This window comes from Megalobrama amblycephala, linkage group LG7 (assembly GCF_018812025.1).
Source record: "Megalobrama amblycephala isolate DHTTF-2021 linkage group LG7, ASM1881202v1, whole genome shotgun sequence".
Taxonomy (NCBI): domain Eukaryota; kingdom Metazoa; phylum Chordata; class Actinopteri; order Cypriniformes; family Xenocyprididae; genus Megalobrama; species Megalobrama amblycephala.
Genome location: NC_063050.1, coordinates 58,501,924 through 58,521,772, shown reverse-complemented (window position 1 = coordinate 58,521,772; position 19,849 = coordinate 58,501,924). Strand labels below are relative to the sequence as shown.

General features: G+C 35.4%; 1 protein-coding gene across 1 annotated transcript; it reads left to right on the top strand.

Moving 5' to 3' along the window:
- On the top strand, positions 1-18,786 carry LOC125273073 (hepatocyte cell adhesion molecule-like). The gene is made up of 4 exons (XM_048198338.1): positions 1-331; positions 16,840-17,172; positions 17,469-17,765; positions 17,849-18,786. Exons 1-4 carry the CDS (start codon positions 289-291, stop codon positions 17,971-17,973), a joined length of 798 nt encoding a protein of 265 aa, XP_048054295.1. The 5' UTR covers positions 1-288; the 3' UTR covers positions 17,974-18,786.
- The last annotated feature ends 1,063 nt before the right edge of the window (positions 18,787-19,849 follow it).

Sequence of the window (19,849 nt, the reverse complement as noted above, 5' to 3'; positions counted from 1 at the left end):
AAAGGAAAGACTGCAGAAAAGATCGATCAATAACGTTAATCTATTGAAATATATCACAATATTTTGAAACACAGACTAATATAACACAATATCATCATCATAAAGAGGATTTATTTAGAGCTACGAAGCTGTTAAACTGAGCGCGTTCTCGTGGCAATCGCGTGCACGTTCACGGAGGCGCGCTGACAGGAGGAGTTTCTCTGTTTCTAAACGTCAAATTATCTTAAAATAGCATTTGCTGTAGAGAAAGACAATTAATGACACATTCTGTCGAAATCAGCGGAGAAAATGAGCCACACGTTTATTTTGCTCTATTTTTATCATCTGCTTGGTAAGTAGACTATATGGCTATATATATATATATATATATATATATATATATATATATATATATATATATATATATATATTCACGTCGATGAAATCACATAGTAAGATACATTATTGGTATCACTACAGTATGTGTATTATGAGGATAAATTGATACATTTGATACATTCCCTAGTGAAAAAAAAGTATACTAAGTATACTTGCAGCAAGACTAATTATTAGTATATTTCAAGTGTGTTAATGATTAGTTCATTTAAAGTGTGCTATTTTGAAACAACTAATTTTGTACTAAGTATATTTAAGTTGAAATTAAGTAGTATTAAAATACAACTTTAAGTATATTTAGTATACTTATGTGTGCTAAATTGGAACAACTTCAAGTATACTTAGTACACTTTAAGTATATGTCTGTGTAGGGACTAATTACATGCTTGATTAGTGATATTAAAGTATACTTTATTTGTGTTAAAAGTATATTTTTTTGTTATAATATACCTTGTATTATAAGTATACTTTATTTCTGTTATAAGTATACTTTTATTTGTGTTATAAGTATACTTTATTTCTGTTATGAGTACACTTTGTGTTATAAGTACACTTTATTTGTGATTTAAGTACATTACAAAATAATTACGAGTGTCTTCAGAAAACACAAGCAATATACACTGAATATATTATTTTACAGGTAATAGTATATACCAGTGGTTCTCAAACTTTTTTCCAAGTGGGCACAATGGTCCAAGTGCAAGTCTCACGGGCCACATATAATTTACATATGACGTCACCAATGCAAACCAATCAGATTTAATGTTATGGTATTAGCAGATAATACTATTATTATACTTAGATGTTGCACACAATAAATAACAAATAAAAACTAACTTACTGACATTAGCTTTACAATAATTATCAGTAATGCTCAATGAACACACAAACTGTAGGCCTATATATAATCACTTTAAGTTGCTATTTAATTCTTTATGACTTATGACTCTCTTCAACAGCATCGCAATAGTCACCAAACAAGCACATAAACGCCTTAATAAGCAAATGTTACTCAGCTCTTTTTACAAACAACACTGAGCGCACTGTAGGCTAATTACAATCTCTGATGATATCAAGCATTCTGTCATGTCGCAATCCCTCGCGCAGCGTCGGATCCGCGAGCGCGCAAAGTTGGGCTCATTCCAGCCGCGGGTGCGCTGATGCGGTTATTTTTACTGATTTAAAATACATCAAACAAACACATCGAATTCACAGTTCAGTCTTTTGAAATTGTAGATTTTTGCTTGTCAAGTAGGCCTACTTTACTACAGAGCAAACAGGAAGGCTGCCCATCTCGCTCATTAACAGCAAACTGATTCTTCCATTCTTCTTAAGCCGCCTTTCCACTGCACACGACATTCGCATCCGATTGTCGCATTTCGCCCCCTAGCGGCAGTCGCACGGAACTTTGAAATTGGTAGTGAAGCAACCGTTACCCTCGGCTTATTCCAACCCAGCAACCACCATGGTAAACTGAACGATTTTAATGAATGTAACGTTAATGCATGTATGAATATATCCATACAAAGCAAATGACCCTCAATACATCTGAAATAAAAACATACTAGTACATTTTATAGAGCTTCAACGTACAAATTTATTTAATAATCATAAAATATCCTTTTTGTTTTACATAATTATTGATAAACACCATTTTAAAGAAATAGTGTTTATATTATAACGTTAAAGTGTTAAAATATTGGTAATTCTAACTTCGTGCTCATCGTTTTGACTAGAATACATCATATCCGGTCGGCCGGTCGCATACGGTCTAGCCGCAGAAGTTCAAATATTTCAACGCATCCGAAGCTCAAGTCGGATCCGAAATTTCCGCATTCGCATATGATCGGAACTCCACGCAGCCCCCGTACTACTCTCCATTGGAAATGAATGACTTCCGGTCCAACGGCTGTCGTTTGTCGTGTGCAGTGGAAAGGCGGCTTTACTGCTGATGCTGCGACTCTTCTTGTTTGCATGTGTTCCTTCATTTTATGTTCCACATTTAGTTTTTCTCCTTTAATAACAAATTTGACCATTTTGAGGCTTAAATTTACAATATTAATGGCTACTGTTTGAATTCTTCCTAAATGCGCACTTGTGTTTGTTTCGTAACTGAGTGATTGCATCATTAGCCTACATTGCCTGATGTCTGAAAATAATAAATGCTCACCAAAATTATTTTATATGACAAATAAAGCATTATAGCTCATTTATATTTATTTAATTCACTTTAATTTAATTAATTTAAAAATAAATTGTATGCTATAATTGTTTTTTTTCTTATTGTGGTCGGCATATCGCGCGCCACATTTACATTTGTGACGGGCCGCAGGTTGAGAACATAGACTGTAAAAAAAGATGGACGCCGCGACGCCGCTTCCTTCCATTGTAATGAACTGAGGCCAAAATGGCTGACGATGGGCGCTGACATGTTACGCAAAAACGTCATAAAAAAAAAAGGTTTGCAACCTGGGCATGCGCAGAAGGTATCGTCCGTGGAGCCGGAGGCGGAGCCGCTGTATCAAACTTCCGCCCAGACGACTGCGTCATCATTCATGTATTTTAAATAGACTATAAAAATTATACACAATTTAAAATTCTACCTATAAAATAATAGGCTATTCTGTTTCTAGAGCAATAATATTTTTGAGACAGCAAATTCAGTAGATAAACTCAATATAATGGCACTAGAAACAACTCTAAATCGTCAGAAACGGTCCTGCCATTTTAAATCAAGTTCAACTAACGTTACAGGAGATCGATTGCTGTAATTAGAGTAAGCTATCATTAGTTTTGTCCTGCTAATTATTATTTTATACCCATAAAAATAATAAGTAACTGCCAGATAACGATCACCTGCTTTTTCCCGACATGGTTAACATTAGGTGTGTTATCTTAACTAATAACATTTATTAATTAGCTTATAACGCCCACATTTAATGTTACAGAGAAAAAGTTCAGTGATCCGTCAGATCCTGTAGGTTAGTACAGATTCTGTTAGTACAGTTTACTGCTGAACAACTCATTTTGTTGGTGTTAAATAACAAAGGAATCGAAAATTAACGGTTAATACATCTTCAATATCCCCTCGAAGCTCCGACAGTCCTCAGACAAGCTGTCAATCAACTTCGAATCACGACGACACGCCCCGTTTTTATAGCATCAAATTGCTAGCTAAAATCTAAATCATCACAAAAACGAACAATTGAATATATATCAGCGTGATAACAATTACCTTAAATGACCAAAACCATCTTTCAGAAAGTTTTATTTGAAGCAGAATTTATTTTTTAAGTTTTCACTGAAGTCTCATTCGTCTGCATTGAGCGGGCGGGGTTTATGACCTGTACTGCATCCAGCCACCAGGGGGCGATCAAAGAACCCGCAGCTTCACTTTTCAGGACGTATGAGACACACCCGGTTGAGAACCACTGCTCCACACCCATTCAAACGCTTATTGCGGAGAAGTGTCGCGTCGCGCGACTCGCGCCCAATTACATCAAAAGTATACACTCACTGCATGTCATGGCAACTGAATCACTGAGGAAAACTTTAAATATCTCGCCTTCGCTTTAAATTCAGACCTTCTCCAAAAAGACATAAAACACTAAACAAATGATTTTGACATGCGTTTATCAAAGTAGGAAATCCACACTTTTAATCCCTTACACATAATTACTGCTGTTGAAATTCAAAATGGAGGCGGGTCCGAATCCGGACCGGAGTCCGGACTTTGAGAAGTGCTGGTATATACTGTATGCTCAGTACCTTTGGCTTATTCCAAATATTAAACATTACACACTTTGCAGTCAATAACAATACACTTTGTTATTGCTTATACTTTGTATAATATAGTCAACATTTGAAGCGGATCAAAACCTTTAATCAAAGCTCTAATCTAACTTTTTTGATCCACTTCAAATGTTGACTACTGTACTTTGAATTACATAATCTCACACAATACAGTTGTGCTTAAATACAGTTTAACACATTTTCCCAAAGCTGAATGCATTTGTTTTCAAGGCCATTAAAATAAATAAAATGTAACAACATCACTAACGAAGAGACATATTTCATTGACAAATCCAATAGTTTTTATTTAAACTTAGATTCAGCAAAACATGTTTTTCATTAAAGAAAAAAATATATTGGACCATGGTGACCCTCTATACACAAATACAAATGACACATTATATTGCATTTTCTGATGAGCTTCTCATTGTGTCTGATGGCACAATGATGACCGCAGAGACTCGTGAAGAACAGCATCTGTTGACAGAATATACCAAAGATATAAGACAGCATTTCAAATAAGTAGAAAAAACAAATGGTCTGTTTCTATAGGGGACGTCCCATAGAGTATGCATACCCCATATGAGTACATTTTACTGCAGCATTATGGAGATATTACACTTCAAAGGCCTATAAACACCTCATTTCAAATAAGTAGAAACAACGAATGGTCCATCTCTATAGGGGACATCCCATAAAGTATGCATACTTCATATGAGTACATTTTGCTGCAGCATTTTGGAGATATGCCATATTATTTGACTTTGGAGGCCTATAAAGATCTAATTTAAAATAAGCAGAAAAAACTAATGTTCAGTTTCCATAGGAGACATCCCATAGTGTATGCATACCTCATATGAGTCAATTTTACTGTAGAATCTTGGAGATATTTCACATAATTTGACTTTAAAGGCCTATGAACACCTCATTTCAAATAAGTAGAAAAAAACAATGGTCTGTTTCTATAGGGGATGTCCCATACAGTATGCATATCTATCCTTTTTACTGCAGCATTTTGGAGATATGGCACATTATTTGACATCCTGTCGAGGCAGAGTCTTATTCCTGGGGAGTGAAGACTTCACCTCGTGGTGGTGGAGCTCCTGTGGGAGCACTCTGTTTGCATCTCGAGAGATAACACACTGTCCATTGTTTTACTCCCTCACGTATCCGGCCCCTCTGGGGTTGGATGCAATGGTACAGACATGGCAGAAGCTGCGTCTGTACATAAGTGGAATGTGTTCGCTGCATGTTGTAGAGGTTGTATGTTGGTTATCTCCTTTCACCTTGAAGGTATATGTGGCAGCCATCTCAGCTTACCATACTCCTCTGGATGGTACGTCAGTGGGGAGACACCCATAGGTAACTCGCTTCCTTTGTGGCACTTTGAGGCTAAGACCTAAGGCACATCAGAGGGTGCTGACTTGGGATTTGGCCATAGTCTTAGAAGGCCTATCTCTTTCTCCATTTGAGCCAATTGAAGAGGTTCCTGAGAAGTTCCTCACTCTCAAGACTCTGTTCTGCTCGCTATTTTGTCTCCAGAATTGGAGACCTTCAAGCTCTGTTGGTCTCTCCCTCCTGCCTGGACTTTGCTCCAGACATGGTTAAAGCCTTGGGAAGGTTATGTTCCTAAGGTTCCCACTAATGTGGCAGGCCCTATTATGCTGAAGGCCTCCTGTCCTCCTCCTTTCCAGGATTCAGACCAGGAGAAACTTAATTTTCTCTGTCCTTTCAGAGCTTTAGATGCTTACATTCACAGAGCTGCCCTGTGGTGTGAATCTGAACAACTCTTTGTGTGTTTTGGGTCCCCTCGAAGAGGTCAACCTGCATCTAAACAAACTTTAAGTAAGTGGATAGTCGAGGCGATCTCATTTGCTTACAAGTTGGCTGGCCAACCATCACCTCTTATGGTCAGAGCCCACTCTACTCGGAGTATGGCTGCCTCTAAGGATTTGCTTTTTGGAGTCTCTTTTCAAGAAGTGTGTGATGCGGCAGGTTGGTCCTTGCCGCAAACGGTTTTATAACCTGGACCTGACCTTGACCCTGGGGTCACGATTTCACACAGACAGGCACTTGGTTTCACGGCGGCGTGGGTATATCGTTCCCAAAGTGCTTGACGCAGCACAATGTAAGGACTGAGGACGAACCAGACAAATTAATCATTTAGATGATTATTTCAAAACATAATTCCAGAAACCCAAAAGAATCTAATTTTCAGCTCCAGTCCATCTACAGAACCACCCCTGCTAGGTACGTTTATGGCACCCATGCTTCCTGACTGAAGGAGAGGAGACAAACCTTTAAGTCATTTGTAGAAACCAAATGGTCACCAGAAAATAAAGAATCTTTGATCTCCAGATCAAAAGAGACAGAGACTATGCAGGCCTGTTTCTCTGAGTGACCTAACTTTACAGAAAAAACACACAGAGACTGTTTCTACAACTAAAACAGCATTGAATTGTTCCAAACAATTTGTATCAAACATCTTTCAACTGCATAAATTTTATATCATGTCTAAACATGCTACATGTAAGCTGTTATGCTATAGAACACCCACAATTCATGAAAATGTGATAACTTTTGAATGATTGATTGAAAGCATGTCTGGTCTGGTTTGAAATTAATTTAAATCTCAAATGTATGTTTAAATCATGGCTTGAATGAAATCTGTGTAGAAATCATGTCTAAATGGTGCTCTCTGGCAAAGCCGGTGATTCCAGAGACCGATAACGATAGATAAGGGTTATTTTGCCGCCTTCTAATGACTTTTGCCGCCTCAACTTTAACACTCTGAGGTCTGAAAACGCGCCGGCGCGTTTTGCAGGTTTTTTTTTCACATTGCAGCAAAACAGACTTAAAATACTCCGTCATTTTTTGTCATAGAGACATAAGTAATATATCAATTGAAACTATAGAATATCTTCTTTTATTTGTATACACTCAGAGTAAAAACACAATGTTGTGCTTTTTGTAAAATAAAGAAAACTAACATGATGCGTGATTTCTCCTCTCCCTCTGAACGAAGTCCAATCTGATAGTTCTCAGAAAATGAACTGTAACTTAGTGAATACTAATCAAAGAAAAATTAAACTTATGTCTAAAAAAACGTTAAGATGTCTGGTTTTAAATCATGTAAGTCAAATCGAAAACAAACCTTCTGTGTTTATGTAATCTGTATGAAAAGAGAGCCATGTCAGAAGTCCGTGATTCAGCTCATTATCCGCTAATGCGGCCACGCCCACGGAGCCAGCACTATTCAGACACAAATTCAGAGGCAATACATGCATTCATCGTCTCAATCGTGTATTTATTGTCTTGAAAAGTGTTTATCTGGATGTAAAAGTCATGGTTAGGGAGCTCTAGAAGACATGCAGTTAGTTCCTGTTTTCTTTTCTTCTACAGATGAATTTTAGATGAGTTTTTGTTTCTTTAGCGCCCTCCGGCTGCAGTATGAATTGGAAACTCCATTCATGGAATAGCCTCTTCTTCTTTTAGATGAATTTGTGGACTAAAAATGCACAGAGAGCGCCCTCCGACTTCAAGGATGAATTGAAAACACCAGCGCTCATAGTAATGACAATGAATATTAAATAAATATAACTTCTCTGTATAGAAAATTGACATAAGCATATGAGAATCCAATATTTCTCCAAATGTGCATGCTTTTAAACTAAAAGCCTATATTCAGACTCTTTGCATCACAGAAATACATTATATTTTAAAGTATAATATAAAACCATTACTTTATATTGTAATAATATTTTTCTGTATGTTTCATATATCATGATGAGCTTGAGACATCACATAAGGTTTTTTTCACAGCCTACCTGACTGAAATGCCTCATTAATATGCAAGTCATTTCAGCTCATTACTATCCAATTCTTTTGTCTTCTCAGGTGAGAATGGCCCATTATTCAGTGGTGATTCACGCCTCCATGCATACTGTTTCTTGGCAAAAAGTGTCTTACAAAAACTAAATCAATATATTGTTTTATATGAAGGAGTAGGCAGCATAATTTTTACATAATTTTGCAGCAAAAACTCTAGTTTACAACCTCCAATACCCAAAAGTCTTGTGAACACAGATTTAATATACTTATTTTGGCCTTATTTCAGTGACTTAAGTTTTTTGTTTTTTCAGTAACCACGCATAAACATTATTCCTTCAAAAACACAAACATGTACATACATGTTCCTCACATATTATTGTAGCCTAGTTTGTGCTGAATACAGTGTAATGACACTTTTGTCATTTATATGTTTATGAACAACTGAAAAAAGCACAAATGTCAGAGCATGTCAAAACTTCTCCAGGCCCCAAATCAGCCTCAGACTCCAGAGGGTTAATTCCAGCCACAACAAGAGACTTAATTTCATTTGCTAGCATGCTCAAACGTGATTGGTTTTTACCTAACCACAATCCGGACCTGAAAAGATTCTGCAACAAATCATCGACTCTGAAAAACCCTTCTCTCCATTTGAAGTCAACAAGCAAGTACCACCACATTCTAACACTGAAGCTGGTGCATTAAATTAATGATTCATAGTTCGTTCAGGTCAGGTCTTTTAAAGTGCATATTTTGCTAAAAATCATGCTCATCATTTCATTCTCTCTCAAAACTCTTTCTCTCATGTCCTTTCTTTCTGCAACGTGTATGAATGTTTGCGTGTGTTTGCGTGTTTGTGTTAGATCAGTTTGTGTTAGAATAAATAAAGTCTCTTGTAGATTTTAAAAGAAAGTGTCTTGTATTATGTGCTCGAAAATGTAATGTCTTAAACTGTCAATCTTAAAGTTACCGCACTCTAATTAGAGTTTTTACGATAGTGGATATTAATATCCTGCTACAAGAGCTTATTATGGCCTGAGCAGATGAACGCTGTATGATTCAGTTGCTCGGCTGTAAACTAAATGACTCTTTATAATTCACTATAAATCAATTATTTAATTCGAGCTGAATTCATTCCTAAAATGAGTTCCCTTGAAAGGAAACCAAATCTTAAAACCAAACCACTTAAATCATTTATTAAGTGTAAGTAAATGATTAATAAACTATTTAAACATTCATTTATACATCTTATTATTTAGACATATAATAATAGTTACTTAGTATGTTAATAAATGCTTTATTAACACATATTCCTATTGCAATTCATGATTAATTCAGATAATTATAAAATATTTAGAAGTGTTTAGTTAACAATTTTTGTGAGCTCATCTAAAGTGAGGACTATTTATGCTTTGTAAAGCTTTTATAAATGAGATTTAAAGGTTCAGTGATCTTCTGCAGTGCTGTTCTCTTATGTTTTAAAGTTAGTACTGAGGTAGTTTTGACACTAGGAATATGTGTTAATAAAGCATTTATTAACACACTGAGTAACTAATACTATATGTCTGAATATTGAGATGCATAAATGTACATTTAAATATTTTATTAATCATTTACTTACACTTCACAAATTGATCTTATGAACCACTGACAACTCCTAAATTACTGGTTTGTGAATAATGTAATACATAATTTAGAAATAATAAATTGATCATTAATAAAGTATGAAAATACAATCATTAAACTCATTATAGATATGCTTATAAATCAAGAACAAAGCATTTATAGTTGTATTTATAAATGGCTTACTAATGTCTATTAATGCTTTATAAATGATGAATTAACTATTTACTAGTGTTTAACTAATGCTTAACTTATGCTTAATTGTTGAGATTATAAAGTGTTACCCATTTTATTTGTCAGGTAAAAGTGTATCATGCCAATTACACAAATAACCAATTAGAAGCCAATTCAGAAATCAGAAATAAGTCAAGTCAAGTCAAGTCACCTTTATTTATATAGCGCTTTTTACAATGCAGATTGTGTCAAAGCAGCTTTACATTGATAACTGGTACATAATTTGGCTGCACAGCAGCTCTTAAATAATAGTGTCAATGCAGGCAGATCAAAGTACTGTTGAATAAATGTCAAGAATACTATTGAATATCAAATGTCAAGTGTGTTTTTAAGACACGCACCCATCACTGTACGGGGTTTCTGGCTACAGAAGATCCCACATGACTGCTTTGCACTTTACCTTATATACACAGACCAGAACAAAAGGGTTGTAATTTTTTACTACACCAACACCTGTTTTAGGGGGAGAGGAGTGGGTTTTCACAACACCACTCAAAAAGAGGACTAAATTCTCCTTAGTTTTCAACCTTCTTCATAATACCAGTGACTGCTGTGAATTTGAGACCATTTTACCAACCGCACTGAGACATTTAAAATGATACCAAACATGAAAGGAAAAAACAATAGATATACCAGATACATTATACATCTTGGAGAACTTTCAGTAACTTGTGTCAGGGGGAAAGGAAGGAGGGCTTGTGTATGTGTATGTTTCCTGTAGACAAGTGAGGACAGTTTAGGGCAAGGCGTTGTCCTATGCTATTTCTCTGAGTTTTATTGATTTATTGCAGGGTGCTTGATCTCAGTTTTTGTCTAAAACTGAAAATCAAGTCTTACAGAACCAATAGTTTTTTTCTAAATATTAGAAATGAGGTCTTTATAGGTGTATAACATAGAACAATAACAAATAATAGATGCAGAGGTATGCATACGTCCCTATAAAAGAAGACCATTGTTTTTTCCTATATATTTGAAAGTAGGTGTTTATAGGCCTTTGAAGTCAAATAATGTGAAATATCTCCAAAATGCTGCAGTAAAATGTACTCATATGAGGTATGCATACTCTATGGGACGTCCCCTATAGAAACAGACCATTTGTTTTTTCTACTTATTTGAAATGAGGTGTTTATAGGCCTTTGAAGTTGAATAATGTGAAATATCTCCAAAATGCTGCAGTAAAATGTACTCATATGAGGTATGCATACTCTATGGGACGTCCCCTATAGAAACAGACCATTTGTTTTTTCTACTTATTTGAAATGAGGTGTTTATAGGCCTTTGAAGTTGAATAATGTGGAAATATCTCCAAAATGTTGCAGTAAAATGTACTCATATGGAGGTATGCATACTCTATGGGACGTCCCCTATAGAAGACAGACCATTTGTTTTTTCTACTTATTTGAAATGAGGTGTTTATAGGCCTTTGAAGTTGAATAATGTGGCATATCTCCAAAATGTTGCAGTAAAATGTACTCATATGAGGTATGCATACTCTATGGGACGCCCCCTATAGAAACTGACCATTATGTTTTTTCTACTTATTTGAAATGAAGTCTTTATAGGCCTCCAAAGTCAAATAATGTGGCATACCTCCAAAATGCTGCAGTAAAATGTACTCATATGAGGTATGCATACTTTATGGGATGTCTCCTATAGAAACAAACAATTAGTTTTTTCTACTTATTTGAAATGAGGTGTTTATAGGCCTTTGAAGTCGAATAATCTGGCATATCTCCGAAATGCTGCATGAAAAAAGTACTCATATGGGGTATGCATACTCTATGGGGCGTCCCCTATAGAAACAGACCATTTGTTTTTTCTACTTATTTGAAATGAGGTGTTTATAGGCCTTTGAAGTTGAATAATGTGGCATATCTCCAAAATGCTGCAGTAAAATGTAATCATATGAGGTATGCATACTCTATGGGACGTCCCCTATAGAAACAGACCATTTGTTTTTTCTACTTATTTGAAATGAAGTCTTTATAGGCCTCCAAAGTCAAATAATGTGGCATACCTCCAAAATGCTGCAGTAAAATGTACTCATATGAGGTATGCATACTTTATGGCAGTGGTCACCAACCTTTTTAAGCCCAAGATCCCTGACCTCGACCTTTTTGAAAGACAAGATCTACTAAAAGACAGCCCAGATAGAATTTAGTATTTTTTTCGTGGTCAATGTAGATTCTGATTTATTTATTTATTTTTACAAGCAAATTGGCCGATTCTGATACTGGTTGCAGATATTTATTATTAATATTATTATAATAAACAAAAATACATAGCCATTTCAAATTAGAGGGAACCTACTGCTTTTTAATCACAATCCAAACAAAGATGCTACGCACGTTGCATGAGCAGTTGTTTTTTATTTGAATTAGATTTAATTTCAAGATTTAAAGCAAAAACAGAACAGTCTGACTTTATCTTTGTGAAATTACAAATGCTACACACACAAAAAAAGCATGAAACAAAAACAGCAGGCTGAATGAGGCGCAGATTCACTCTCTGACAGCAGATGGCGCTTATGGAGCAGCAGTGATAGGCTACAGCGTTTCCTTGGTTACCGCTGTAAACAAAGCTGAAATGCACTAATAATTAGCTACTTTATTCGGAGGTAAGAGGAAAATAAAATGCCATTGCCATCGAAATCTTCCTGAAGACTGATCTCCTTTTAGAGATGAATTCATAATCCCTCACCCCCAATTCAATATTTATATTTTCTTCCTATATTTCGAGCATCATGAACAGTGAGCTGCTCTGCCTGCTACAGAATGTTCTCCTCTTCGCGTCCGACTTCAGCGTCTCTGGCCTCTTGTTAACGGCCTTTTACAGACTCAGACATAATATGGGCTATTTACCTTTATCTGTCTGTCCCAGTAGCTCCAGAAAATAACATAAAACTAAACACAAAAATACAATACAAAGACTGGAGAAATGTAATGTATTTTTGTACTTATATTTCTGTTATTTTCGCGAGCTACTGGAACAGTGATAAAGATCGACCAGTCGATCGCGATCGACGGGTTGGCGACCACTGCTTTATGGGATGTCTCCTATAGAAACAAACCATTAGTTTTTTCTACTTATTTGAAATGAGGTGTTTATAGGCCTTTGAAGTCAAATAATCTGGCATATCTCCGAAATGCTGCAGTAAAATGTACTCATATGGGGTATGCATACTCTATGGGGCGTCCCCTATAGAAACAGACCATTTGTTTTTTCTACTTATTTGAAATGAGATGTTTATAGGCCTTTGAAGTCGAATAATGTGGCATATCTCCAAAATGCTGCAGTAAAATGTACTCATATGAGGTATGTATACTCTATGGGATGTCCCCTATAGAAACAAACCATTATTTTTTTCTACTTATTTGAAATGAGGTGTTTATAGGCCTTTGAAGTCGAATAATGTGGCATATCTCCAAAATGCTGCAGTAAAATGTACTCATATGGGGTATGCATACTCTATGGGACGCCCCCTATAGAAACTGACCATTACTTTTTTCTACTTATTTGAAAAGGAGTCTTTATAGGCCTCCAAAGTCAAATAATGTGGCATATCTCCAAAATGCTGCAGTAAAATGTACTCATATGAGGTATGCATACTCTATGGGACGTCCCCTATAGAAACAGACCATTTGTTTTTTCTACTTATTTGAAATGAGGTGTTTATAGGCCTTTGAAGTGGAATATCTCCATAATGCTTCAGTAAAAAGGATAGATATGAGGTATGCATACTCTATGGGAAGTCCTCTATAGAAATAGACCTTTGTTTTTTTCTACTTATTTGAAATGAGGTGTTTATAGGCCTTTGAAGTCGAATAATGTGGCATATCTCCAAAATGCTGCAGTAAAATGTACTCATATTGGGTATGCGTACTCTATGGGACGTTCCCTATAGAAACATACCATTTGTTTTTTCTACTTATTTGAAATGAGGTGTTTATAGGCCTTTGAAGTCGAATAATGTGGCATATCTCCAAACAGCTGCAGTAAAATGTACTCATATAAGGTATGCATACTCTATGGGACGTCCCCTATAGAAATAAACCATTAGTTTTTTCTACTTATTTGAAATGAGGTGTTTATAGGCCTCTGAATTAAAATAATGTGGCATATCTGCGAAATGCTGCAGTAAAATGTACTGATATTGGGTATGCATACTGTATGGGACATCCCCTATAGAAACAGACCATTTGTTTTTTCTACTTATTTGAAATTAGGTGTTTATAGGCCTTTGAAGTCGAATAATGTGGCATATCTCCAAAATGCTGCAGTAAAATGGACTCATATGAGGTATGAATACTGTATGGGACGTCCCCAATAAAAAGAGACCATTGTTTTTTTCTACTTATTTGAAATAAGGTATTTATAGGCCCCTGATGTCGAACAATGTGGCATATCTCCAAAATGCTGCAGTAAAATGTACTCATATGAGGTATGCACACTCTATGGGACGTCCCCTATAGAAACAGACCATTTGTTTTTTCTACTTATTTGAAATGAGGTGTTTATAGGCCTCCAAAGTCAAATAATGTGGCATATCTCCAAAATGCTGCAGTAAAATGTACTCATATGAGGTATGCATACTCTATGGGACGCCCCCTATAGAAACTGACCATTACTTTTTTCTACTTATTTGAAATGAGGTGTTTATAGGCCTTTGAAGTGGAATATCTCCATAATGCTTCAGTAAAAAGGATAGATATGAGGTATGCATACTCTATGGGAAGTCCTCTATAGAAATAGACCTTTGTTTTTTTCTACTTATTTGAAATGAGGTGTTTATAGGCCTTTGAAGTCGAATAATGTGGCATATCTCCAAAATGCTGCAGTAAAATGTACTCATATAAGGTATGCGTACTCTATGGGACGTTCCCTATAGAAACATACCATTTGTTTTTTCTACTTATTTGAAATGAGGTGTTTATAGGCCTTTGAAGTCGAATAATGTGGCATATCTCCAAACAGCTGCAGTAAAATGTACTCATATAAGGTATGCATACTGTATGGGACGTCCCCTATAGAAACAGACCATTGGTATTTTCTACTTATTTAAAATGAGGTCTTTATAGGCCTAATCAGACAGTAATCCTTATGCAGTAAGACAGTAACACAATTTAATTCAAGAGTAATTGTCATATATATGAAAATAACAACAGAGAGATAGAAAGAAATATTAGAAGGATAGACATTACAAAGAAAAAGGAAAGAGATATATTAGAAAAAAGGAAGATATAGTACAAGAAAAAAGAAAGATATGTTAAGAGAAAGAAAGAAATATTAGAAAGAAAGACATTAGAAAGAAAAAAAGAAATAGATATATTAGAAAAAAGAAAGATATAGTAAGAGAAAGAAACATTAGAAAGAAAAAAGAAAGAGATGGATATATAATCGAAAGAAAATAGATAGATATATTAGAAAGAAAGAAAGAAAGAACGAAATGTTTTATATATTACCCTGAATAAAGATAGATAGATAGATAGATAGATAGATAGACAAGGACAACTCAAGCGCTCTGAAAGCGCGTTCTCTCTCTGCTGTTCCTGAAATTACCGTATTTATAGTAATAGGCGCACACACTTTTTTTTTTTTTTTTGGCGGCTGGCTTGACCGTGTATTTTCAAACTGCGGCTGGCTTGACCGCAGTGATTTACTGAATCATATGAATGTTTTGGTGCTGCATACAAACATGTGCCATAAACCACCACACAAAAACTCAAAAAGGAGATATCAAGCCGAAATATCGCTCTCCGTTTGTTAAATAAAATAAAATAAAGTTTGTTAACTGGTAGACTACAACTCACCTCCCAATAGCAGCACTTTTCTCCGGTTCTTTCAGGATCGCGTAGGCCATTAGATTAGCCGGTTGTCGTCGCCATCACGGTCAGTCTGCGATGTCACGTGATTGAACTGGTCAGAATTCCCAAGATTGAGCGATGAATTGCGCTTTCAGTGTTTTATTAAATAAATTATACATTGCGACATTATACTTCACCTGAGTGACTGAGCGAGGAGATTCAGACGACGACCGTGACGTCAGCAGCTCTGATTGGCTGAAGGCAGTGAGCAACAAAATCTGATTGGTCACAGACCAAGTTGAAGAGACATTTGAATTCCGATAAGTTTAACCACTCGACATATTTTTTCGCATGTAACATTACTTGTGCTGCTGGTGTGTTGTTTAATATAGATTTGTGTGTACGATTGTAAAATGATTCTGCCAGTGTAAACTTAATAAACATTTACACATATTTGGAAATTGCATAGGCTACACTGCATATACTAAATGGGCTTGTAATGCATTCATACTGAAATAAATAAGCACAAGTAATATTATGAATTCCAAGGATGAATAAGTAAACTTACAAAATATACTCAAATTTAACTTTAGATACACTACAACTTCAGGATATTAAATAATGCATTTTTTAAATATACTTTCAGTGCATTGTTACAATGATCATTTTCAGCACACTGTTAAAATATACCTCAAATATATTTTTATAAAGTGCAAATAAATACACTTTTAAAAAATAAACTGAACTTACACTTCAAGTATATTTTTCTAAAATATATTTTTTAGAAAATATACTAAAGTACAATTATTTTAAAGTGTGTTAAAAGTTGCATTGTGAAAATATGATACTAATATACTTTTTATATATTTAATGATAGTACATTTTTTGTTAGTATATTTGCAGTGTACTATAGAAAATGGGAATATATTTAAAATACAATAAAGTATACTTTTTTTTCACTAGGGTTCAAGTAGTAGTATAACATTTAAGTATTATAACATGGATCCATTAAGAACAAATATGAATTAACAATGAACAATAGTTCTATATTAATAAATGAATACATTATATGATGTATAAAGTGTTGCGTTAGTTTATGTCATTCTATGACACTCAATGCATTCTCATGTTGATGAATTGAATTTTATTATCTTTTTACATTTATATTAATCTTATCCTCTAGGTTTTTTTGTTGCCGAGACAAATGTAGTGAAGACAGTGTCGGTGACCGAAGGAGATTCAGCCACTCTGGACTCTGAGGTTTCTGAAATACAGGGAGACGACAGCATAGAGTGGACGTTTGGAAGCATTCGTGTGGCTAGAATGAAGGGAAGGAATGGTATCTTTTCTATGCAGTACAGTAATGATTGGAAATTCGCAGGCAGAGTCCAGCTCCATAATCAAACTGGATCTCTCACCATTAGAAACAGCAAATCTGTACACAGTGGAGTTTATGATCTAAGCATCACGGTCGGAAGTGTGGAGTCAACCAAGAGTTACAGGTTTACAGTTTATGGTGAGTAGATTATTATATGCATACAGTAGTACTACATCATTGTAATTTACCCATAATGATGTTTCAGAATGCACTTTTAATTTTTGTCTTGTTTATTTGTTTTTGATCAGCTCTTTATGTCATTGGTTTTTCAGTGTAATCCTAAAACTTTGAATCAGTTATAAATATTATGATGACTGTAGTACACGCATCAGCACTGAGTTTTGCGTGATGATATGAAAATAATTCACTGACTGCCATCTTAAAGTCAGCAGATATTATATCACTGTCAATTTTTTTGTGTGTGTGCTTTTCAGCTCCTCTGCTCTCTCCAGTAATCTTCGTTGACGCTTTACAATGTTTGTCATCATCAGAAAGATCATCCAAATTTGTGCTGTTGTGTTCAGTGTTGGATGTGAGTCACGCGACTCTCTCCTGGTACAGAGGAAACAGTTTATTGTCCAGCGTCAGTGCGTCTGATCTCAGCGTCAGTCTCTCTCTTCCTCTGGAGGTGGAATATCAGGATAGAAACACCTACAGCTGTGTGATCAACAATCCCATCAGCAACCAGACCAAACATCTGGACATCAGTGATCTCCATTGGTTAATTTCAGGTCTGGTGTGATATTAGCTTTTTTCAATAGTGTTCAATAGAGTTACTGAGCTGATCGGAGCTGAATTCACTTTCTTTCTTTAGAATCTGACAACAATTGTGGCACTGCTGAAGCTGTGATCCGATTGGTCGTCTCTGCTCTGATGGGCGTGGCTGCTGTGTTGGCATGTGTTGTTCTGGTTTATGACATCAAATCCAGAACAGGATAGGAGAAAAAACAAAACAAAATCAAACATCAGGACAATCAAAAACATGTTGTTAAAGGCACAATATGTAAATGAAAATGTCCTAAATTTCTTTCCTTTTTATAAGTAGAGTAAATTCAGTTTGATTGGGACACTTTTTTTCATCTGACTAAAATCTGACCTGAATTTACCCTACTTTTCTGAAATATTTTAGCACTTTTTCAAAAATGTACAGAAACTAGACAGAGATATTTTTGTGTATTCTTATTGATAATGGTGCATTATATATTTTGATGCAAAATTTGATGCCCATAAAGCAAAGAAAATAGTATACGGAATATAAATAAAAAAGCATTTTGTAGTCTAATTTTTGCATACTCTTGTACAGGGCTGAGTTTTACGGTTATAAAGAAATATTGGAATGCAGCAGGCCCAAATTAAGAGCCTCTTGTTTTTATGTTATCTTGCGTAACCTTGTTCCAGACCAATCAATCCTCTTCTGCAAAGTATGAAACAGCCTGCATCAGATCACCAACAGAGAGTGTGAGGATAACTGAGTGAATGTATAACATGCTCATGTGAATAAAGCCTGTAAATTCTTATGTTGTGTTTGTTTTATGTCTAATGAGATCCAATGATGTATGCACCTGGATCCTGTCAGTCAACATTAGTGCACCACCCTCAGGCTGAATCATGCAAGAACATTTCTGCCATGTGTTCAGTGATTGTAAAACAGTTATTCATAATTTCTATTACCTAGACTCTGGCACACCTAAATGTATGGTCAAAAGCTGCTACTGGATTAACCAATGGAAAGTTTAACATACTAATCACTGAACACACGCAGAAGCTACAGAGCCCCTAAAGGGACGTGGTGGTAGAAAAATTTGGGATGGGAGGAAAAATATTTTTTTCAAATCTTTTGCGTTCCCTCGCAAATATATAATCGTTCCCTTGCTGTGAGCTCGGACAAACACTTCCTCTTTAATGTCCCGCTGGCTGGCAGTAGTGTTTCAGTTAGTAACATATGTTAATAATGCTCACAATAATGCGCAGCTCTTAGAGTTTGAACTAGTTGGACTCAAATATAACGAAATGCAGTTAGTGCTTAAGTCAAGCAGTTCAGTAATGTTGGCAATATATTTACAGATTCGAGCTTCCCAGATTAATAACTCGTGAGCTAAACGTTATAAAGCACATTTGTGGACAATTGTCTAGGTTACTATGATTGGAAGTAGCTGCATTTGTGTTTTAACAACGTTTAGCTCACGAGTTATTAATCCGGGAAGCTCGAATCTGTGAATATATTGCCAATTTTACTCAACTGTTTGACTTAAGCACTGATTGCATTTCTTTATATTTGAGTCCAACAAGTTCAAACTCTATGAGCTGTGCATTATTATTTGTGTGCATTATTAACTTATGGAACTAACTGAAACACTACTGCCAGCCAGTGGGACATTAAAGAGGAAGTGTTTGTCCGAGCTCACAGCAAGGGAACGATTACATATTTATAAAGTTTTGAAAAAAAAAAAAAAAATTCCTCCCATCCCAATTTTTTTCCACCACCATGTCCCTTAGGGGCTCCGTAAGAAGCATTTCTGGTGTGCATTAAATGAGAAAAGTGCAACACAGAAGCATTTAATGGGTATAAACATATGTTGATGTATATGGGCCATTACAGAATTGGTGCTAACTGCTGTCCCACAACCAAAAAACACATTTAAAAAGCATTTAAGTATTCAATGTATTCAGATCCTTCTATTATCTATTGAACCTCACAATAATATTTAAAATATCCATAAGCTTTATATATATATATATATATATATACACACTACCGTTCAAAGGTTTGGGATCTGTAACATTTTTAATGTTTTATAAAGAAGTTTCGTCTGCT

Coding starts and splice junctions, on each gene's coding strand:
- LOC125273073 (XM_048198338.1), top strand. CDS start 289: ATGAGCCACACGTTTATTTTGCTCTATTTTTATCATCTGCTTG. Junction 332..16,839: donor CTATTTTTATCATCTGCTTG/GTAAGTAGACTA, acceptor CTTATCCTCTAG/GTTTTTTTGTTGCCGAGACA. Junction 17,173..17,468: donor TTACAGGTTTACAGTTTATG/GTGAGTAGATTA, acceptor TGTGCTTTTCAG/CTCCTCTGCTCTCTCCAGTA.